Source organism: Microcebus murinus, chromosome 9, assembly GCF_040939455.1.
Source record: "Microcebus murinus isolate Inina chromosome 9, M.murinus_Inina_mat1.0, whole genome shotgun sequence".
Lineage (NCBI taxonomy): Eukaryota > Metazoa > Chordata > Mammalia > Primates > Cheirogaleidae > Microcebus > Microcebus murinus.
In genome coordinates this window covers 63,281,400-63,306,525 of record NC_134112.1, presented here as the reverse complement: position 1 = coordinate 63,306,525, position 25,126 = coordinate 63,281,400, and the positions used below count along the sequence as shown (strand labels likewise).

Below are 25,126 nucleotides of genomic sequence, written 5' to 3'. Positions count from 1 at the left end.
CTTAGAAGGGAACCAGTAGAAAGTGGGAAGCTACAAATATGAAAGAGAATAGTAATCTTGGAGGAGATTAGACAGGTTGGGATGGAGGGCAGAAGTTGAGAAATTGGTCCTGTATAGAATGGACACGTTCCTGTGTCAAGAAAGTCGAAGATTAGAAACATGGGAGTGGAGGGTAGAAAGTTGAAAGGATTCTTTTCTAGTGTCCTTTATTTTTTCTGTGAGATAGGGAGGGTGGCCATCTTCATATTGTAAGTTTATTGAGGCTTAGTGAGTTAGAAAGTGGGAAGAGACTGTGTATGTTTTATACTCCTGCTAAAAGGGCAGGATTGTAGTATAGAATGCATACCCAGTTACTACTGGATTCCATAACTTTGTGTTGCTGCCAGTATGATGGGGAAAAAAGCAACAAAAACCAAAAATCTAAGAACTCTCCTAGGGCTCATCGCCAGATATTTCCAAAGAATCATTCCATTCTAATGTTTTATATATAAAACTTGCATTTTAATATCCATTCATCTTAAATGGGGTTTCATCTGAGTTTTAAGAAGGTCCATTTTATTTATATCCTAGTTTTAGTTTTAAATTATACGAAGTAAGGAAAGTTAAATCACAAGGTTTACTAGTTCTCAATAAATAAATATTTATAGTTAGCTTTAGTTCATATAAATTTTTATTTGCTTTTAATATATTTCTTGGACCATAGCTTTCCAGAACTTAGAAGGAAATGTAACATCAGTAACTAAAGCAAAAGGAGTGATGGGCAAAACCCATTAACTTGGGGTAATTGACTTAACCTGTGTTTTATTCTGGTACTCTTATTTTATGTCTGAACTCTTTTTATAGTGTATTTGAGCATTGTTTCCAATAATATTTTGGAAAATTGTATTTTTTATATGAAATTGTTTTGTCATTGTTTTATATTAAGAGGGTATAATATAGTCTGTGCTATATTCATATTTGAAAAGCAGCTGTTTATAAGACTGATGTCTGGTCTTCAACATTTGACTTTTACATAATTTGCACTGATGTGAATGAAGTATGATATATATGTTATTCTGGCAGGCAAATTCTAAGATGGCTCCCAATATTGTCTGTCTTCTAGTATTTGCACCCTTGTGTAATCTCTTCTTGAATACAGGCAAAACTTGCTTCTAACCTACATACATACCAAGGGGGTGTGCCTTCTGTGATTGCGTTACATGAGATTTTAACCTTCATCTTGCTAGCAGGCACTCTTTCTTTTGCCTTCTTGGCTTGCATGTTTTGATGAAATAAGCAGCCATGTTGTAGAGGTCCACTCGGCAATGAGCTGTGATTGGTTTCCAGCCAACATCAAGCTAGAAACTAAGGCCCTCAACACACAACCCATAAGGAACTGAATCTTGCTGACAACCACAAGAGCTTGGAATTAGATTTTTCCCCAGTTGAACCTTTAGATGAGACTCCACCCATGGCTAATACTTTAATGACAGCCTTGTGAGAAACCCTGAAGCAGAGGACCCAGCTAAACCATGCCTGGATTCCCAACCCACACAAATTATGGGATATAAATGTGTGTTGTTAAAATAAACAGTTATATTTATGGTAATTTATTATATGGCAATAAATAACTAATACAATTATGAAACAGAAAATAATTCCAAGACATCTGAAGTGAATAGATTACTGGCTTCCTTTACTTTAATAGTTTGGGTGATTTAGGTGCAAGGCCTGACAGTTTATTGGGAACTGAGCCCCAGTTAGCAAAAGGAATAAGCTAGAAATAGGTAGCAATCTACTTATAAAGGAAGGATCTAAGCTGGCTATGAAAGCTGACTCTCTCAGGCCATGTCCTCCAAAATACATGTAAGTTCTGTTAAAATATGACCAGCAGCCTCTATGAGGATAATCTACTCCAATTCCTTTGCCTTAGCTGTTTTTCCATCTGAATCATTATTTCCCTGAAATCCAGATGGATCATGTTCTTGCTTCTTTCAGAAGTCCTTGCTATCCACTGTATGTAAGATGGTGCACTCTGTCACTATCTATTCTCTAACTTTGGTTTATTTTTCTTCAAAGCACTTAGCACTGCTTGACATTATGTTACATACTGAATTGCTTATTGCACTTCTTCACTGGAGTATAAGCTCCATGTGGATAAGAACTTGCCTGTTTCATTCACTGCTGCATATCCAGTATTTACAACACTACTTGGCCTATAGTATATGGTCATCAAATATTTGTTGAATGGATAAATCCTTCCAGGTAGATTTGGCAACTGCCTAGTATTTGGCCATCTGAAGTTGGTGGGAGTTTTAAGGAATGCTGGCAATTCTTAGCCAGACCCCAGTCAGTGGCCTAACGGTGAGGTATTCAGTCCTTCCACAGGCAGCTACAGGAGCAGAAGCATCATACAGGCGGAGGTTTAGGCACAGCCAATCAAGACTAACGCAGGAGCTATGAGTGCTACAGCTCTGGGATGAAGCAGACATTGGGGTTGTCCTCTGAAGCCTTAAAACGGGGATCTAGGAGGAGTGAGGCAATTAAGACTATTAGATGAAGGCAATTAAGGCTATTAGAATCTAGGAAAATGATTTAATTACAAACCTAGCCTTCTTCATTCTATTTTCAGTTCACTTGTTCATTCAATAAGTCAATGCCTAGTGTTAATATAAGTAAAGGAAATACAGAGGTAAGTCAATCAAATAATATCCCTGCTCTCATTTAACTTAACATTTTTAAGGAGAAGGATAGACAGTAAACACAAACTAGTAACAACTTACAGTGTTCAGTTCTAGCAAGAAAATAAAACAAGGTACTGGAATAGAGAAGGTGTGAGAAGAGAGAAAATGAGCACATAGACTGTTTATATCCTTTCATCTCTATGTGAATTAGGTCAAGGTCTGGCATGGGTCTGAGCCTGCAAATATTGAAGGTACAGTGATTCTTGCTACAATTAATTCAAGAAGATAGGGGTAGGGGAGTAAAATCAAAGGCAGACTTTCTTAATTATAGTGTTTTTCTCCCAGACCTATTACCTGGCAAGAAAATGTACATAGAATTATCTTCTAAATTACAAAATATTATTTTCATAGTAATTAAATTGTTTAATGTGAGTTTTATCTCCATATTAGTGCCTGTGTTATAATCACCAGTAATTAACAAAAGAACAATAGTTTGCATAAGAGGATAATCTGAATAATAAATTCTCAAGTAAGTGGGAATTAATAACCCGTAATTTTCTGTCTTTAAATGAGTTGTTAGATTAAGATGTATCATAGGTATTATATAAATATCAAATAAGTAATTGATTATAATCAAATTATATAAGTCATGTGAATATAAAAGAAATTAAAGTAGAACTTAGCTTCAAGATTTAAATATGCAATACTATTTGTAAGCTTTAAATAGATTTGACTTACAATTAATCACATTTGCTGAGATAACACGGGCAAAGTGTGGCTATCTGAAAATCTCAACAATGATTTGTTTTATATAGATTTCAATGAAAGTGATATCATCCATTAAAAAACACTTTATTCTCTCATTCAAGAAATATTTACTTAATTTGCACTATTGCAGGCACTGTGCTAGGAACCAAGTGTACTTTGAAGAAACCAGGCATTGTCCTTGTCCTCATGGAATTTATAGTCAAGTAGGAGAAACATATTTCAAACAAATATGTTTAGAAATTGTGATAAATACAAAAAAAGCAAAGAACAGATGTTGGGAGAGAATTACCAAAGGAATATAATTTCAGTTGAGGGAGTACAAGAACTCTGAAGGATCGGAGATTTTATCTTACTTAAAAAAGGCTAACCTGCCATAGTTTTATGAATATTGTCAGAAGACATGAGGCTCCTGGATTAGAGAAAAGGAACTTTATTAAGCACAGCACAGCAAGAAGGATAAGCATTCGCATATTGTTTGTTAGTTCCCCATGCCCCCAAATGTTATGGGGAGACAGGACGTGGGCCCACGTGGATGATATATGTGTTTTGAGTTTATATCACAGTTAAGGAACCTTGAGCTTGGAGAAACTACTACTTCTATAGTGAACAGTAAGCCAAACTGTTCTCTGTCTGCATGAAGATATTACCATAGCTTTCAAGGTTGCTTGCTACAAATATAAGACCAATTAGGGCCTTACATTATTGGCAGGCCCTGCAAGAAGGTGAAAGGATACTTGGGGTCCATGGTGGATTGCTTCTTCATCAGGAGAAGAGGGAAGTCAGAGAAGTTCTCTCTTAGATAATTTCTTTTATAAATAGCTTTACTGGTATATAACTGGCATAAAATAAACAGCACTTATTTAAAGTATACAATTTGATAAGTTTTGACATATGAGTTACACCCGTGAAACCATCAAAACAATCAAGATCAATTAGCATATCCATCACCCCCAAAAGTTTCCTTGTACCACTTTGTAATTACTCTCCCCACCATATCCCTACCCTATCCCTAGGCAAGCATTGATCTCTTTGTCACTATATGACAAAAATGTTTGTATCTCTTAGAATTCTGTACAAGTGAATTTATTTGTTTGACTTTTTTCATGCAGCATGATTTTATTGAGATTCATTTATATTATAGTGTGTTTTTGTTGCTGGGCGGTATTCCATTGTATGGATATATGACAGTTTGTTTATGCATTCACCTATTGATGGATGTTGGGTTGTTTTTTACTATTACAAATAAAGGTGCTTTGAATGTTCTTGTAAAAGTCTTTATATGGACAAATACTGTTATTTCTATTGGATAAATATCTAGGAATGGAATGGTTTAACCATATGGTAGATATATATATTTTACATTTTAAGGAAATGCTAAACTCTTGAAAAATGATTATATAATTTTTTCTTTCCCCAGACAGTATACAAGATTTTGGGCGGGGGGGAGCAAGGGCATTATAGGCAACCTTAAAATTTGTACTCCCATAATATGCTAAAATAAAAAAAATTAAAAAATAAAATGTTTTGGACAATGAGCAACCAACTATAAAAAGAAACAAAAAAGAATTCCAGTTCCCCTGTCCTCACCAACATATAGTCACTCTTTTTAATTTTCAAATAGTTACATAGTTGCATTTCATTGTGGTTTTAATTTACATTTCCTATTGACTAAAGATGTTGAGTGTTTTTTCATGTGCTTATTTGACATTCATATACTTTTTTTGATAAAGGTCCCATTTTTAAAATTGAGTTGTTATGATTGAGTTTGAGAGTTCTTTATGTATTCTAGATACAAATGTTTCATCAGATATATGGGAAATTTACCCTCTCTGGGGCTTATCCTTTCATTCTCTTGGAGTGTCATTTGAAGAGAAGATACTTTTAATTTAGATGATGTTATTCTTTCATGAATCATACTTTTGGTTTCATATTATATCTAACCCAAGGAAAGAAAAGTTTCTTCATAGGTTTTCTTTTAGAAGATTGATCCTTTTTAAGTTAATTTTTGTATAATATACAGGGTTTGGATTTAAGGGTATTTTCTTTGCATATAGATATCCAATTGTTATAGTACCATTTGTTGAAATGTCCCCTGTGTTCTCTAAATTGCTTTTGACCTTTGTCAAAATTCAGTTTTCCACATGTGTGTTTTATTTGTTGACTCTCTATACTGTGCCATTAATCTATGTGTCAATCTTTATACAATACCAGTGTTTTGATTACTGTAGCTGTACAAGTCTTGAAACCAGGTACTATTAGTCCTCCAACTTTGTTCTTTTGGAAGGTGGTTTTGGCTAGTCTAAGTCCATTGCATTTTCGTGTGAATTTTAGATCATTTTTTCAATTTCTATAAGAAAAGCCTTCATTGATTTTAAATGAGATTGTGTTTAATATATAGATGAATTGGATAATTTATATGTAACAATATTGAATCTTTCTAACTATGAATGTGTTCCCTCTCTCCATTTATGTAGGTAATTTTCAGTTTTTTCTCAGCATTGTTTTTATAGTTTTCAGGATGCAGATTTTTTTTTTTTGAGACAGAGTCTCAAAAAAAAAGAAAAAGAAGTTTTTAATTAAAATACAGGGCTGTATATATGTATCTGTTTCTTCTTGAATGAGGTTTGGTAGTTTGTGTCTTTCAAGGAATTTGTCCATTTTATGAAAATTTTCAAATGTATTGGTATAATGTTCATAATTATTTTATTATCCTCTTAATATCTACAGAATATTATGTAATAAATATGTAATGAGGGCACCTCCCTTATTCCTAATATGGCTTATTTGTTTCTCTTCTTTTTTCTTGATTCATCTGGCTAGAAGTTTGTCAATTCATCTTCTCAAGGAACCAGTTTTTGGTTTCAGTGTTTTTCTATTTTTCCATTTTCTGTTTCGCAGATATCTGTACAGATCTTTATTATTTTCTTTTTTCTATTGACTTTGAGTTTTATTTGCCCCTCTTTTCTCTGCTCTTAAAATATGAACTTAGGTCATTGACCTGAGAACTTTTTTCTTTTCAAATATAAGTATTTATATAAATTTCCCCAAGTACTCCTTTAGTGACATCCCACAGATTTTGGTATGTTGTGTTATAATTTTCATCCAGTTCAAAATACTTTCTAATTTCCTTTTGGTTTCTTTTTTGACCCATGGATTATTTGGAAACATTTTTTTAGTTCCAAGTATTTGAGAATTTTTCAGATATTTTTTTGTTACTAATTTCTAACCTAAAACTATTTTGATTTAAGAGCATGCTTTGTATGATTTGAAGCCTCTTGAATTTATTCAGACCTGTTTTATGGAACCAAATATTGTTGATCTTGGAAAATATTTCATGTGCCCTTGAAAAGAATGTATATTTGCTGTTTTGGATTAAGTATTGTATAAATGTAAATTAAGTCAATTAGGTGGTAATGCTGTTTAGTTTTCTGTATCCTGATTTTCCATATACTTGTTTTATCAATTATTAAGAGATAGAATTGAAATCTTCGATTATAATTGTACAGTTTTCTAATTTTTAATGTAGAGTAAATTTCAAAATATATGATCTACATATCAAATGCAGTGAATAGTCTGAGAGAAAAATTACTGTTACTAGCATTATTTTAAAAGGCCTCATTGGAACATGTCTTTGGTTTGTCCTGTAGTATGGATTATTTATAACATAATTTTCATATACAAAAGAAACATTTACTATATTTTATTGTTTTATTATTTATTAATCCATGTTCTTGTTTTGCTTGGCAGCTTCGATGTTTTTGAAACAGGCATTTGAAGGAGAATACCCCAAACTGTTGCGACTTTGTAATGACTTATGGAAGCGTCTTCAACAATACAGTCAAAATATCCAAGGGAATTTTAATGCAAGTGGAACTACAGACCTCTTTGTTGACCTACAACACATGGAGGATGATACACAAGATATATTCATACCAAAAAAACCAGATTATGAGTATGTTTATTTAATTTGACCTGTTTGTTTGCATGTTAAGGATTTTTGCCTCTTATTTTAATTATAAATTGGGAATATACTAAGTCTGTAAATATTTGTAATGATTATTAGTTATATACCTTAAAGGACTTTGCAAGACTTTTAGCTGAAGTTAAACTTCACCCTTAGGTGAGCTTTCTGGTTCCTGCTAGTGTCAATTTTAAAGTATAACACTAAATAGAATGATGAGAGGCTAGAAGATGAGAATATATGTTCATTATATTTTAGCTGATATTTTACCTGTAATTATAATACATCAGATAGCATTATTATTGATGGGCTGGCATAAATGTGCATAAAAGGAACTGGTGTGTTCAGAAACTACAGGGAAGATAAACCTTATGCTGGGATAGGTTCTTAGTGTGTTAGGGAAAAGCTGAGTACAGTTATCCCTTAGTATCCATAGGGGATTGGTTCCAGGTCCCATGTGGAATCTCAGGTTTCCTATAAAAAATGGCTTAGTATTTGCATATACTCTAGGCACATCCTCTTATATACTTTAAGTCATCTCTAGATTAATTATAATACCTAATACAATGCAAATGCTATGTAAATAGTTGTTACACTGTATTGTTTAGGGAATAATGACAAGAAAAAAGTCTGTACATATTCAGTACAGATGCAACTGTTCTAGGCCTAACTAGGTTTTCAATCTTCGGTTGATTGATCCTGTGGATGTGGAACCCGCAGATACAGAGGACAGACTGTGTAGTCACAGCTACCCTGAACATCCGTTAGATGACCCATAAAGTACTGTAATGTAGCCATATTTAGGATCCACATTGGAAACAAGTGTACCATCTCATTAAGTTGAACCCAGCCAGCTTTTCCTCCCAAATTGAAACAGAATATTTAAAAATTTCTGCTTGAGCATCAGATCAAGTGATTGGCCTTTATGCTTTTCTTTAAACACTAGCATCATATTTATTGTGGCAAGGCTGTCTAAAGCAGTAGCAGATTCTTATCACCTGCCGTGTAAGAAAAATGTTGGATAGATTCATGAGTGCTGTTTAAATAATTGTTTCTTTTTTAATTTTTTTTTCTAAATAACATAGTTGAATTTGTGTCTACTGTAGTTAAGAGTTCTGACTGGCAGAATATAATATATAGAAGTTCTGTCTAGAGTCGGGCACAGTAGTGGGTTCCTATAGTTCCAGTTATTCAGGAGGATCTCTTGAGCCCTGGAGTTCAAGGCCAGCCTGGGCAACGTAGCAAGACCCTGTCTCTCTAAAAAATAAATAAATAAAAATAAGAAGTTGTGACTGTCAAAATAAGTGACCAGAATAAGGGTGGAGTGATAGAATGAGTCTAGATTGTCTTCTCAGTAACTTTTATGATAAATAAGGAGATTAGATAAAAAGTAATAGAAAAGAGGACAGAACCCATATCTGTTGATCTACAAAGATTTCATGATACATTACATATTTTAATAGTATATATCATATAGAATATATATTTAATAGTATTCTATTTCTGGCTTAGTTTTATTTTAAAATCCATATGCATACACTAAAAAAGGTCTAGAAATATACAAAGCAAATAGTAATAGTAGTTTATCACTAGGAAGTAGAATTATTGTTTTGTATTTTCTGCTTTTATTTAAAATGGATGTATGTTACATGTGTTTAAAAAAACAAAAAAACAAAAAAAACAAGGCTGAGCACAGTGGCTCACACCTATAATCCCAGCACTTTGATAGGCCAAGGCTGGAGAATTGCTTGAGTCCAGGAGTTCAAGACCAGCCTGGGCAACATAGGAAGACCCTGTTTCTACAAAAAAATTTTTAAATAATTAGCTGGGTATAGTGGCACACACTTGTAATCCCAGCTACTTGAGAAGCTGAGACAGGAGAATTGATTTAGCCAGAGTTTAAGGTTGCAGTGAGTTATGATGATGGTACTGCACTTTTGCCCAGAGGACAGAGCAAGACCCTGTCTCAAAAAAGAAAAAAGGGCAGGAAAAAAAATTCATATAGAATTTCCAGGGGCCCTGGATAGTCAAAACAATTCTTAAAAAAAGAGTAATAAAGTAGGAGGACTCACAGTTTCCAGTTTCAGAGCTTCATACAAAGCAATGATAATCAAAATGGTATAGTTCTAGCATAAGGATAAACGTAGAATTGAGAGTACAGAAAGAAACCCATACATCTGTTATAGTAAGTTAGAAAGAAAGTAGGCATTAAAGGTTTAAGGAAGTTTTTAAAACATGGAGACTAGTCCATTTGCTATCATACTATAACAAGTTTAATTTCAAAGAGTGTAGAGACTGTTCTTTTAATGGGGAAAGAATAATTGTTTCAACAGTGGTCCTGGAACAACTGATAGCCACATGCAAAGGAATGAAGTTGTACCCTTATCTCACACCATATACAAAATTTAACTCAAAATGGATCAGAGATCTAAAGATTAAAAATATAAAAACTGTTAGAAGAAACATAAGGACAAATCTTTATGCCTTAGAATTTGATAAAGGATTGTTATATATGACACAACAAGCATAAGCAACAAAAGAAAATGATATATTGGACTTTCTAAAAATTAAAAACTAATAACTTTGGTGCTTCAAAGGATACCATCAAGAATGGGTAAAAATATTTGTGACTCATATATCTGGTAATGGGTTTGCATCTAGAATATATAAAGAACTCTTTCAATTCAATAATAAAAAGACAACCCAATTAAAAAGTAGACAAAGGATCTGTATAGACATATCTCCAAAGAGCTTAGTCAGATGGCCAAAGAAGTACATGAAAAGATGGTCAGCGTCAGGGAAATGCAAATGAAAACCACGATGAACTACCATTTCACACACACCAGGACATCTATAATAAAAAAGACAGATAATAATAATTGTTAGCAAGGATGTGGAGAAATTAGTACCCTTATTATTAATACATTGCTGGTGGAAATCTAAAGTGGTACAGGGCTTTGGAAAATAGCTTGGCAGTTCTTCAAATAGTTAAACATAGAGTTACTGTATGATCCAGCAATTTTACTCCTAGGTATATACCCAAGAGAAATAAAAACATGTTCACATTGAAATTTGTATGCAAATGTTTATAGCAGCATTATTTATGATTAGCCAAAAGATGGAAACAACCCAGATGTTCATCAACAGACAAATGGGTAAACAAAATGTGCTATATCCATACATTGGAATATTGTTTAGCCATAAAAGGGAATGAAGTACTGCTATATAACAGATGAACCTTGAAAACATTTTGCTTAAGTGAAGGTAGCGAGACATACAGAAGTCCACATACTATATGATTCCATTGATATGAAAATCTAGAGAAGTGAAATCTGTAGAAATATAAAATAGATTAGTGTTTGTTTAGAACTGGAGTGAGAAGGGTTTGGCGGGGGGTTATAGCTAAAGGATGCAAGGTTTCTTTTTAAGGTGATAAAAATGTTCTAAAATTGATAATGGTGATGACTGCACATGTCTTCAAATATGACACAGCCATGGAATTGTATACTTTAAGTAATTCAATTATATGGTATGTAAATTACATCAGTGAAAGTTGGCAGATTACAGGGAAGGCCAAGAAGAGAGGACTCTCACGCCCTATTTGCCTGATAGCGGGAACTGTCACAAGAAATTTTTCCAAACTGCAGCTTACTGCACAAGTCACACAAGGACAGCTAGCAGCACAAGGACAGCTAGCCACTTATGCAAGAACACTTGCTTTATACACTGTCTCATAATCACAGTCCAAAACTGTGACAGCCTAACCATAACTCTAAGATTAAAAGTTCAACCTAGTAACTATTGACACTTGCCAATCAGAATTTCACCAGCTCTTGTAAAATGCTGCTAGCACCAATAAACTTTCTTTCAAAACAACTTTTGTAACCTCTTTCCCTAATAAACCCTAACTTTTCCTTTCTTCTCCACACATATTAGAGGCCACCCTGGTCTGTATGTATATCCCGGATTACTAATAATCCTGCTTCTTGTATATTGTTCCCAAATAAAACCTTTTTACTCAGATTCATCACTCTGTATTATCTATATTGATATATCTTTTTTTCTTTTTTCTTGTTTTTTCTGAAATGACAAAAATGCCATTCAGAAGACATATCTTAATAAAACTTTTTTAAAAGAGAGAATTGGAAAAGAGGTAGATTAAGTGATTTTGAGAAGTTTTGCTTTTTCAAAAAGGAATAAAGCTACTTCTTTCATTGAAACAGGAAAATCACAGAGAATAGGTAAAGTTATAAGGAGAGGGAGGAATGATAGAAGTGAGGAATTGAGAAAGTTCATGGCCAGTGGTTTTGATCTTGGTGTAAAAGCAGAGGCAAAGGTCACCTGTAGAGAATGAAGAGCTGTAAAAGTAGAATTTGGGGTTATTACCTTGAGCTTCAGCTCTCTTGATGTTAAGGGGTTTGTACAAATGATTAATAGAAATAATTTTCTTTTTCTCTGCAATACTTGGGCAACTTGGCAGCAGATTCAGGGAGCATCTAAGATTTTCTTAGAGTTTTGAAAGGGAGGTGATTGGAAAAATCAGGATGCTAATGAGAATACCTTAAAGTGGACAGCCATGGATAAAGGAGGACATAAGACCTGGTGGGCTGATGGAGGATGCAAGTAGGAAAGGGTCACATAGCACAGACCACAATGACGTCAAAGAACAAGTCCTTTAGAGTAAAATCTACCATCGTAGGTATGCAAAGCCCAACATGATTTGGTCCATCTGTTTTCTCTGATGTCATCTTGTATTACTCTCCTGTAAATTACTTGCTCTGCTTTTTCTTTTTTGGCAAACAGCCAGGTATGGTCCCTCTTCAGGACCTTTGCACTTGCTGTTCTCTCCTTATGGAAAGCTCTTCCTCTGAAAATCTATATAACTTCCTCCCTTTTCCCCTTCAGGTCTCCTCAGTAAGCCTTCTCTTGCCTTATCCTACCCAAAATTGTTTTTTTAAAAAATTCAGACTTAAACATATTCTCTGTCTTCCTTGCTTTATTTTTCTCTTAGCACTTTTCATTTTCCTATTCTATATTTAACTTACTTTAAGATTTTTATTTATGTTTTGTGTATCTCATTTGTTAGCATGTAAGCTTTAAGAAGACAAGGAATTTTTTTAACCGAGTTGACCACCATATTTCTGCGCTAAAAACTACTTGGCAAATTGTAGAGACTCAATATTTGTGGGAAGAAAAGAGATATTAGTAGGAGACAGTGGGACATATGGAAAGTTGTCTTTAAGCTTGGAGATCTTAGAGGTGGAGCAGTTCAAAAAAATGATGCAAATTTGGAAGCTCCATGGTAAAGGTAAAATAAAGGACATTATAAATGTAGGCTTGTAATACAGGACAGGTTTTAGAAGAGTTATGTGTTTTGACACTAGTCACCAAGAATTTTTACAGCAGATTTGGAGAATAAGAAGAGTGTTAGTACTAATAATTCAGTGCCAAAATTTCAGCAGAAGCAGGAAGAGGCTTCTTAAGGTCCGTAGATAACATGAACAAAAATAGAGAAGACATTTAAATAGATGGTACGGACTTTAATAGAGGATTGCCTCAGACAGATTCAGATACTCAGTTCTTCCATGCTCCCACTGTGGTCTTTGTACTTTCTTCTATTATAGAAATTATTATAATTAGCACTTTACCTGCCCATTTCTTCACTAGACTGAAAAGCACTCTTAATCTGTATCTTCCCAGCACTTAACAAAAAGTGCCTGGTGCATAGTATTCTCAGTAAATATGTGTTGAGTGAGATACTTACTGAAGTATTAAGAGATAACTATGGAATTATGATGTGGGCGCCAAGAGCATTCTGACCTTTGGGTCTTGTCAGTTGACTAGAGGGTGAGAAAAAGAGATAACTAGGTTTCATATACATGAAGGAACAGGTCAGATGTTTTTAAGGTTAACTTTCAAGATGAAGGGGAATTTGTTCTTTTTTTTTTAAAGCAATGGAAGGGCTGATAGAGGGATTGTAAATAGGAGAATGTGAGAAGATATTGAATTACAGGAGTAAGGAAGCAGACAGAAAAATGGTATAGCCATTTGATAGTAATTGCTGAAGGAAAAATGTAGTAGTTTAATTGCTAAATTGAAAATCAAAGATTAAGAAGGAAAGACGTGCTTAGCAATTTAGAAGTTTTACTTTGCAAACAATATTAGAAAGCAAATTAGCTTAGAAGTCCAGGGTTATCTGTGTGGGACTTTCACAAATACTTTTTGTCATTCTTGTTAGTAAGACAAGAGAAAACTGGCAAAAGCCTAGATCTGTACACTTCCCTTTCAGACAGTGAACTTTATAGGAGGTGGCAGCTGTGGGTGGAGAGGGCCAAGCTTATGGAGCAGGTCTCTGCAGTCTGGTTTCTCTTGTGCATTCCTTGATACTCTATAAAAGTAGGATTTGCCAAGTAAAGGCATAGCCTCCATTACCATTAATAGGATTTTACTGTGTTATTCTTGTAGTTTTAGGAGACAGACAATACAGTGGATATTAGTGCACATTACATATATAGCTAGGATTTATGTGTAAATTAAAATACTTATGTAATCTTTAGTTATGAAATGTATTTATAAATATATTTATAATTTTGAAGTGAATTCTTGTAACTAAACATTAACAAAAAGAAAAACATTTTTTATGGGAGATACATTTTTTAAAAAGGTATTTACAACTGATACAAAAACATTTAGTTTTGTATAAGTTATTTTTTAAAACCTTTTGTTCCCACAGTCCAGAAAAGGCTTTGAAAGACTCACTGCAACCCTATGAGGCTGCTTACCTGTCAAAATCTTTATCGCGACTCTTTGATCCTATCAACTTGGTTTTTCCCCCTGGTGGTCGTAATCCTCCTTCCTCTGATGAACTTGATGGTATCATTAAAACTATAGCAAGGTATGTATTTTTTATATAATGGCATGTGGTAAGATGACTGCTACATTTGTTAGTAATGTATAATAGCATTAAATAACATTTTAGCTTATCTCAAATTATTCAAGTAATTAGGCCAGCAATTAAATTGAGTTTTTATAGTGAATGAGTGCACACATAGTAAATAGAGAGTAAATTGAGATTCCAATTAATAAAATCATTTAAATATAATCTAAAAATAGTTTATTATAATTATTCTGTATCTTGCCAAGGATGCAAAGCAAACCTAGCTCTTTATAACATAGTAAATTCCTAATATTACATATAAAAGTAAATATAAAAAATAATTTTATAAATTGAGAAACTAAACCGCAGAGATTAATGTTTTTTTATCCTAAACCCAGAAGGTACTTCATGGCAGAAACAGGATTATAATCTTGATTAGCGCTCTTGTGTTTGCTATTTTAAGCTCTCTAAGTGAATGTGACAGCTTTTAAGACTCTAAAAAGGGAAGGTATCCTAGCAGAGGTGCCACCTGAATGCTTGCAGACAATGTAATTATAGTGTTGCCTTTAGACATTTACACTTAAAGTTATCCAGATTAATTTGCAATTGAGATTATCTCAGTTCCTGTCATAGCTAACAAGTTGTCATAATAATAGGTCTGTACATTTGAGGTGGACATTTTAGGCAGTAAAAAATAGCAGCTGGGCAATATTGGCCCAAGGTCTGACTTGTTTTAGATTACAGATTTGAAAATGGTGATTCTGAGGCATGGAAGAGTAAGACTAAAAAGCCGCAGGTATGTACTATGCATAAGCATATTTTCAGCTGTAAACACACCTGTAAAATGTCTCGACTGCCCAGCATCTTGGTCCTAAATCTCTTCACAATTACCTTGATCTTCCAATGTCTGGACTTGAGATGTTTTACCCTTATGTCTGTGTTACCTCTTTAGTGTAGTAGTGATAAAAATGGTACTAGATTCAACCTGGTCTCTTTGACCTTCTCTGCAAATTTTAAAGAGGCAACTCTCCTTTTTCTCTATGCAATTTGACAATGCTATAATCAAATATAATCTGGAGCTTGAAGAAACATACTTATGCCAATCTTTAATAGAATTTAAAAGTGAACATTAGTAAAACTATGTCTCAGTATTCTATGAAAGGCCATTTTTGTCACACATTAGAATGCCCCAGTGTTGTTTCAAATTCCTTCAGTTTCTTTGAAAAGGAAATCTGGTAAGTGCTAAGATTTATTCTACTACTTCAGAGATAATAATTTTCTTGCTTTCTACCTGTGTATGGATTTTCATACAATTTTTAACCTCTAGTATTTCTATGGTCTTTATAAAATACTTTTTTTGTTGGCAATCATATCAAATGCCCCAATTATCCAGTGTTAAAGTTGAAAATAAGCATGACAAAGAAATACTTTAGGGATCCAAATTTTAAAAATTTCTAATTACAGTCTTGTTAGGCTTTCAATGTATTTAAAAAGCTACCCTATACAAAATGGCATGAATAGGCATAATTTCTGCAGAAACTGAATATCTTTATGTATCATGTGTAATTTGTATTTTTAGCCTATGTCCCTTCAAGGTCATCATTTCCATTCAAGAGCTGTCATTTCCTCGCAGATGTCTGTGATATGCAAAGCCTCTAATTGTACTTATCAGTATTAGCAAGAGTGCTACTTAAAAAATCTGTACACAATTTACTCTCTTAATCACAGACTGAACCCACACATGCCGTGCTTTTATTAATGAGAAACTGGTCATTAACAAAGCCATCTCAAAGCATTTTTCCTAGTGCTGTATTTAGGGGGGTAAAAGAAACAATGCAACCAATTCTTGGAGGCAATCAGTGAAATCTATAAAAAGCATTACTGCATTGCTTATTGGGTTTAGGTTTATATGTTGCTCTTTACTTTGTTGATGAAATATGTTGGTAATAATTACAATCTGTTTTTGTTTTCTCCAGTGAACTAAATGTAGCTGCCGTTGATGCAAACCTCACATTAGCTGTGTCAAAAAATGTGGCAAAGACCATTCAGTTATATGGTGTAAAATCAGAGCAGCTTGTAAGTGGTATCCTTTACCTGTAAACTTTAATGATTTTGTTTAAAATTACTAATTACATAATACTTGACTAACCATAAATATTGAACTAATTATTAATTTACTTCCATTTTACTATTGTGAGAGTTTATAAGTTTCTGATGAATTTAAACTAGAAAAATAAATTCTGTTAATAAAAAAATGGCCCTCCTCTCCATTGTTCTTATGCTTTCATAAGGCAGAAAGGTTTTATAAAGTTATGTTTAATGCATGTGCCAATTTATGGGCCAATTATATATTCTTAAATATGTAAATATTTTTAATTTATGTAAATTATAAAAATATAATTATGATCAAATTTCCCCTCTCATGTGACCATTCACTCCAGATATCATTCATGTACTATTACCTACTGTAAAATCTTCAGTTGAAGAAAGACTTGAGACAGATTTTTAAGTAAAATAACTTCTCTGCCTGTAAATGGAAATGTTGACTTGAGATTTGGTATGAAAACCAAATCAATAAACGGGAGATTCTTTTTAAAGATGAAAACTGAAGCCTCAAGTCTACAAGGCTGAGAAGTGACAGAAATCAGATCATTAATAGAATGTTCATGCAGTGAGATAGAGGAGAGCGAGAACTTTAAAGATAAGCATACTTTCAGGAAGGGTCACTTGAAAATACAACCTGAAATGAAGAATGAGCAGTTTTCCAGAATATAAAATTTATATACCCAAAGGTTAGTTTAGAAAATTTTTGGCTGCCAGAACATTTTAGCATACTTAATTATAATTTTAATTCAAAACAAGAGAAAGGGTTATAAAAGGATTATTCAAGTTGCATTTAATGATCTAGGGTATAGTAGAGTAGAACATATAAATTAGTAATATATACAGATTACATCTATATGCATATAATCTGAAATTATTTTTATCATTATACATATTTTTTTCCTTAAGGCTTTTCTGTTATTAATCACCAAAGGTATATGTCATACAAACCTAAATCTCTATAAAAACAAATCCTTAAATCCTTTTTTTCTGAATCTGAACCTAGTACCAGGGAATCATTTTTTTTTGAGGGTCGGTTATGGACACAAAAATCCATTATTAAGCACTTAGAGTGAATCAGGGATTGTGCCAAGTCATTTACACGTATTATCTCATTTATTTCACAACACTCCTATGAAATGGAAGTTTTACTGTCTGCCACTACAAAATGCAGAAATTGCAGCTGAGAAAGGTTAATACAACCAATATAGACTGCTAAAAGTAGAATGCCAGTGAGCAGGTTCAACACCTATCATTCTATCATTCACTATCATTCAAACCCAGACCAGACTCTAGACCAAGCTTTAAAATTCTATTTCTGACCTGTATCTTATATACAAACATCTTTTTTTTTTAATTTAAGAGATTTTATTTATGAGATTGTGCTATATATGTTGTTTTGTGATTTGCTTATTTACTTTACTATATGACATAAAGATCTATACTATTTTAATACATGCATAATATATTTTATTTATGTGTATCATAGTTCATTTAATTGAACTAGACTCTTTTTTTTTTTTTTTTTGAGACAGAGTCTCCCTTTGTTGCCCAGGCTAGAGTGAGTACCGTGGCGTCAGCCTGGCTCACAGCAACCTCAATCTCTGGGGCTCGGCGATCCTACTGCCTCAGTCTCCCGAGTAGCTGGGACTACAAGCATGCGCCACCATGCCCGGCTAATTTTTTGTATATATATTTTTAGTTGGTCAAGTAATTTCTATTTTTGGTAGAGACGGGGTCTCGCTCAGGCTGGTTTCAAACTCCTGACCTTGAGCAATCCGCCCGCCTCCCAAAGTGCTAGGATTACAGGCGTGAGCCACCACGCCCAGCTTGAACTAGACTCTTAAGACATAGATGATTTAGTAGTTTAATTTCAAGATAGCAAGGATTTAGCATTGTGGCCTCTAATATATATGTAATTTAGTGTGTGTCATGTGAACATCAGCTTCCTAGGTGCTCTTGTGAAAAAATCTAGAGTGTTTTCTAGATTTTCTTCATTTAAAAATTCTTGGCCAGGCGAAGTGGCTCATGCCTATAATCCTAGCACTCTGGGAGGCTGAGGCGGGTGGATTGTTTGAGCTCAGGAGTTCAAGACTAGCCTGAGCAAGAGCGAGACCCCATCTCTACTATAAATAGAAAGAAATTAGCCAAACAACTAAAAATAGAAAAAATTAGCCGGGCATGGTGGCATGTGTCTATAGTCCCAGCTACTTGGGAGGCTGAGGCAGGAGGATCCCTTAAGCCCAGGAGTTTGAGGTTGCTGTGAGCTAGCCTGATGCCACAGTGCTCTACCAGGGCAATGAAGCCAGACTGTGTCTCAAAAAAAAAAAAAAAAGGTCAAAAAAAATCTTATTCATTTGTCTTGACAGCAATTATGAAATTGTAATTCATTTACTAAATAGACTTTTGGGTTGCAAATACACACCTATAGGTATAAATTAATATATCATAATATTTTATGACTGAACTGAACAAATTATTTAATGGGGGTGTATTGGTGATGTGTTTGTATAGACTGAAATGTGACCTTTAGAAGAAAATGTAACTAGACCTTAACAATGGAAAGTTTGAATCAATGTTTTCTTGTCCTCTATGTGTTAAAAGGAAATTAAAATATCAATATATAAGGGAACAATTGTGGCACCTTTATAATTTATAGTGTTGTACATTTTTGTTATGTCAAAATTATAGCAAATATGCTAACAAATCCTTTAAAAGGTAAAGGACATTTTTCCAACAATAAATATTATCTGATGGTTTCAGGGAATGGCATCTAGAATCTTAGTGTAAATGTCAAATGTTATGAACTGTGAGAAAGTAGATTGGCATTTAATTAGATTGCAGACCATTTGCCATAATAATAGGAGTGACATTTAAGGGGAGGTTTCAACTTCAATGCATGTTAGTAGCCATGTATAAGGTCAATAGTTCTAGACACTAGGGTTTTATTTTAAGTCTTTGTAAATATACACTTTGTTCTTTGTATAATTTCATAAGTAAGTTGGAGACTTGATATTCCTATAATGGAAGAAAACCTACATGTGTGATTGATATTTAAATGATAATATAGAAACACACGAGTTTAATTTTTTAGTTTTAAAAGGATTATTTAATGGGGATTTTAATGTCATCTACATGGAATACCACTCCATGTAGTATTATATGGTAATAACTTACATTGTTAACATTCAAATATATAAAAGATTAAGGAAGTAAGTCACTTGGAAGAGTTTTTATATTATGTACAAACAGAGAAAACATATTACTAGGGTCTCTTGGACCAAATGCACGTTAGCTATAATTCAGACACACCAATACCTTTGAGTTACCTACCCTCTTAATCTTTAAACAGCCTTCCACTCTTTCCTACCTCTCTTCGTACATTGTACTATTTTACAGTCACTTTAACTTTTCTTTCAGATAGCCTTTTTACTTGTTTCCCAGACTTGTATGAGCTTGATTTTCTGGAGGCTGTGCTAGGTCAGTAGTCATATACTACTGTCAGGTTTGTCTAAGAGTCAGAAGGCTGTAATGAAGACAGCAGTGACAAATAATGGTTATTATCATTAGGGAATATTTTCAGGGGAAAGTAAAAAACTGAAAGTTGTCAATTAAAGTAGGTCAAAGTCTGTATTAGTTATCTATTGTCTCAAGAATGCTGTGTAACAGGTAACCACAAACCCTGAGTGGCATACAATAAGTATTTACTGCTCATGCTTTGCAGGTCAGCTGGGGTGCTAGCCAGGTGGCTTTGCTGAGCTTGGCTGTGTTTGCTCCCAAGACTGGCTAGCTGCTGATCTAGGCTGGCCTTAACCATAGTTAAAATTCTCCTCTGTTCTGTGTGTTTCTAATCCTGTAGCAGGCTGTCCTCAGCTTGATCTCATGGTGAAGGAGATACACAGGATGGAAAGTGTCCCCATAAGTTTGGCTTACCAGAACAACCCATCCACAATGCAAAATTATATAGCAAGGAATATAGATGCAAAAAGGGGTGAAGTATTGGGACTAATTATGCCATCTATTACAAAGCCAAATTGAGAACATGGCAACGACCAAAAAGGGAGAGCTTATGAGCTTTCCTCCCTCTCCTCTCCTCTCCTCTCCTCTCCTCTCCTCTCCTCTCCTCTCCTCTCCTCTCCTCTCCTCTCCTCTCCTCTCCTCTCCTCTCCTCTCCTCTCCTCTCCTCTCCTCTCCTCTCCTCTCCTCTCCTCTCCTCTCCTCTCCTCTCCTCTCCTCTCCTCTCCTCTCCTCTCCTCTCCTCTCCTCTCCTCTCCTCTCCTCTCCTCTCCTCTCCTCTCCTCTCCTCTCCTCTCCTCTCCTCTCCTCTCCTCTCCTCTCCTCCCCTCCCCTCCCCTCCCCTCCCCTCCCCTCCCCTCCCCTCCCCTCCCCTCCCCTCCCCTCCCCTCCCCCCTCCCCCCTCCCCCCTCCCCCCTCCCCTCCCCTCTCCCGTCCCCCTTCTTTTTCTTCTTTTTCTTCTTTTTTTTTTTAGATATAGGGATCTTGCTATGTTGCCCAGGCTGGAGTACAGTGGCTATGCACACTATTCACAGGTGTAATCATACATAGCATACTATAGCTCCTAACTCCTGGGCTCAAGCAGTCTTCCTGCCTGAGCCTCTCTAGTAGCTTGGAATATAGGCATGTGCGTAGGAGACTTTTCTTTTTATTCCCAAAGGTGTAATCTCCCTATTTGAATCCTAACAGTGTGTATTTGTTAAATTTTTATGCCATTTGACATCAGCCTCACAGCCAAAGAAGAGAGAAATTCATTGCTATGGTAATTTACTTAATGTTAATATTACTATTAAAAAAGCTTCTTCTGCATGACTACATTTAAATCAAGTCCATTCTCTAATCTTTAGTGTCCTAAACCTGTTTTTATTAGCATAGGCATATAATATTCAAATAAATATTTTCACCTTTTTATTTTTTCCTTATCCTTATTAAAAATATATTTTATTAATTTTTTCCTTTATTACAAACAAAATGTGAGTTTCTTTAGTCTCTGAGCAGATGGTATCCTCCACACTCACCCCAGGAATACAAGTATTAGTTAGAAGCTTGAAAAGACATTTGGCAATTGAATCTTACCCCATAGCTTTTTACCACTGTGTTAGCACTTCAGTACCATGGAGAAGATTTTTAAAATATGTTACTCATTTTTTCTAGATATTCTCATTGGGGATTAGATATTAGATATTCTCATTGGGGATTCAGAGGATTAGTCTGAACTACTAAGTCAACTTTTTATTGGAAATGGAAGTCCTAGCACTATAGAGCTTTTATATCTTTTCAAGCATATTAGTGATCAAGTAGAGCTTTTAATCCTGCTCTGTTCCAAGGTATGGAATGTAATTTAATTCCCTCAGGTATGCTTCAAATTTATGATATTTGAAAGTATATTTCTGGGAAAGAAAGTTGTCAGCATTTAGTCAAAGTCAGGCTGTGGCTCACTCAGAGCACCTCCTCAGCATACACAGAATACAAACACAACAGTAAAGATATAACCATACTCATAAATAAGATCTAAAGAAAACCCACGTTTACAGGGCTACTATAGGTATCTACCTGGCATTACACAAGGTGAGATCTTGCAAATGGAACTAAGGCCAAAACATGCTCAGGAATTGGATCTGCAGTATCCCAGTGTGACACTAGCCATCAGCATTAGGTATGTCCAAATTGGAGAGCCATGGTAGTGATGGTGGCGAGAGAGACACAATTAAAGAAGCAACTACACCCTGCCCCCCAGACACCAGGGACAAACTGAAAGAAAGGAAGAAAACAAATGTGTCCTTTTATTAATAAAAATTAGGATACAAACTAAAATTCAGTGCATTCGAGCATAAAAGAGCATATTTGCATCTTAGAAGTTATTGATTGTTTTTGGTTATCCTTTACTATGTAAGACATGTAGCATACTTTTGGGCAGCTAACTTTTATTTAACTCACTAGTTTGAGGTTGTGCCAGTTTAGACTATTTTCTGAGACATATATAAAAACAAAAATGGTGACGTATGGAAACTGTCTCTCTGTGAGGGGAATCAATATTCTTTGTCTTTCTCCTTCTCTTGGACAATCTTTGTCTATATCTTAGGGTAGGAATTGTTAATCTAACAATGTTAATGGGTTTCAGGAGATCTGTGTACCCCAGGAAATCATACAATGTTTTGGTATGTGAATTTTTTCTGAGAAAATGCTCCAACATATTTCAAAGATGTCTGTGAGCCGTCCTCCCAAAATAACTAAAAGATTTCTGGAAAATGCCCCAAATATTGGGAAGTTAAATGGCAAACATTTAAATGGCCTATAGGCTAAAGAGGGAAATTTTTTAAACAAATATTTTGAAATAAAAATGAAAATACGACATACTAGCATTTGTAGGATGCAGCTAACACAGGGAAGTTCAGATCATTAAACGGTTTTATTGGGGCAGAATAAAAGGTCTCCCATTGAAGGATCTAATCTTCTATGAAAAGAAACAAAAAAGAACAAATTAAACCAATAACAGGTAGGAAGAAGGAAATGATAAAGATGAGAGCAGATATCGGGGAGGCTGAGGCAGGAAGATAGCTTGTGCCCTGGAGTTCAAGGCTACAGTGAGCTATGATGGTGCCACTGCATTCTAGCCTGGGTGACAGAGCAAGACCCTGTTTCTAAAAAAAAATAAATAAATAAATAAAATAAGCTACACTTAAGATAGTGAAGTATCTGTCGCTCAGGTTAGAATGCAGTGGTGTCATACCTCACTGTAACCTCAAACTCCTGGGCTGATAGGGTCCTTCTGCCTCAGCCTCCTGAATAGCTAGGACCCACAGACATGTGTCACCATACCCACCTACATTTAAAATTTTTTTTGTAGAGTCAGGGTCTTACTTTGTTGCCCAGGCTGGTCTCAAACTCCTAGCCTTAAGCATTCCTCCTTCCTCTGCCTCCTAAAGTGCTGGGATTACAGGCATGTGCCAATGTGCCTGGCCCCACAGTGCCCTTTACTAGTATTTTACTAACCTTCCTCTTCAAACTGTCTTCATTTTTTTTTTTTTTTTTTTTTTTTTTTTTGAGACAGAGTTTCACTCTGTGGCCTGGGCTAGAGTGCCGTGGCGTCAGCCTAGCTCATAGCAACCTCAAACTCTTGGACTCAAGCAATCCTCCTGCCTCAGCTTCCCGAATAGCTGGGACTACAGGCATGCGCCACCATGCCCGGCTAATTTTTTCTATATATTTTTAGTTGTCCATCTAATTTCTTTCTATTTTTAGTATAGATGGGTTCTTGCTCTTGCTCAGGCTGATCTTGAACTCCTGAGCTCAAACGATCTGCCCGCTTTGGCCTCCCAGAGTGCTAGGATTACAGGCATGAGCCACTACGCCCAGCCTATTTCTTAACATTTTGACTTTATTTTTTTTCTAGTCTTTTTGTGAGAGTAAAGTGGTACATAGATATATTTGCTTGTTTTTTGAGTTTTTTTTAACAGTTAATGGTATAAACATAAGCATCTCCCACCGTTTGTTCCATCATATGAATTATCTAATATACCCAACCATTCCCTTATTTATAAACATGTAGGTTTTCCAATTTCTCTGTTTTATAAATAACATCTTTATTTGCAAACTTTCTATATTATTTTTTAAAGATAATTTCTAATAGAGGAATATGTAAGAGTTCAGCAATATTGAAGCTCTTGGAATTTATTACCTCTTAGTATCTCTTGACCTAGAAAACATTTGGATGAGCCATAGACTACATCTAGGTTCATTGGACCATATGTCCAAAAACTGATATGGTAAATTAGAGATTACTAATAGATTCCATCTCCTGGGTCAAGTCTAAGAGACTTGTAATCACTGCCTGGAGTGCCGTGTTCAAAGACCATAATGGGGCCAGAATTGATTATTTATGTCTTCTATATGCATAGGAGAGGAGAGCTAGCTGTTTGTCCTGTATACTTTTTATTAAAATATTAACAGCAATAGTATTACTTTGCCCTTTTTTGTGTGTACATTTTATGTTTTGCTATAAACCCCCAAATTTGCTAGACAGCATATTTTAGAGCAAAAGCTTTTGCCTTAATATAAATTTCACATAAAAATTTATTTAATAATTGTAATATTATACAAACATGCTCACCACTTTCAGAAAAATAAGTATAGATATAACTATAAAGGTTAATCAGAACTTATTTCTAAGTTTTTATTAAAAATAATTGATTTGCATATAACAATGTTTATTCATTTTTAATCTGGGAAATATTATAGATCAGTATGCATTTCACATTGTTCTGTTTCTCTAAGCCTATGAAATTCTAATGTAGTCTTTTTTCTCGTTTGTTTTATGTTTGCTTACCAAGAAATAATTAGAATAATTATCAACAAATCCACATAAAAAGGAATTACCCTGTAATCTTGACATTTCCTTAGTAGTAATGGAAATTATAGATAAATAGACCATGCATATTATTTCCATAATATCTGAAAAATAACTTACTTTTTTGTAATTAATAACTAATCCACAATGTGTTTTCTTTTTTTTGTTGTTTTCAGACATTTTCCGAGCCACCAACATTATAACTCCCCATGAGTAATTTTCAGATTTTCTGAATAAAAACTTAAAGCTCATCCAACTCATCCTTTGAATTATGAGTTTTATTTCTTTTATTTCTAGCCCTCAGGTGTGATGATAAGGGAGATCTTGGTCATTTCATCTGCAAATTAACAATTATGTAAAAACATTCTTCATGTTAACTATGTAGTTATTGT

At 34.5% G+C, this 25,126-nt stretch overlaps 1 protein-coding gene across 1 annotated transcript in view; it reads left to right on the top strand.

The window, feature by feature from the left end:
* COG5 (component of oligomeric golgi complex 5) overlaps positions 1-25,126 on the top strand; it is a 299,347-nt gene that overhangs the window by 217,051 nt on the left and 57,170 nt on the right. Inside the window, exons 12-14 of the mRNA XM_012746191.2 lie at positions 7,179-7,383; positions 14,126-14,287; positions 16,246-16,345. Coding sequence (XP_012601645.1) covers positions 7,179-7,383; positions 14,126-14,287; positions 16,246-16,345 — 467 coding nt within the window. The remainder of the gene's footprint in view (positions 1-7,178; positions 7,384-14,125; positions 14,288-16,245; positions 16,346-25,126) is intronic.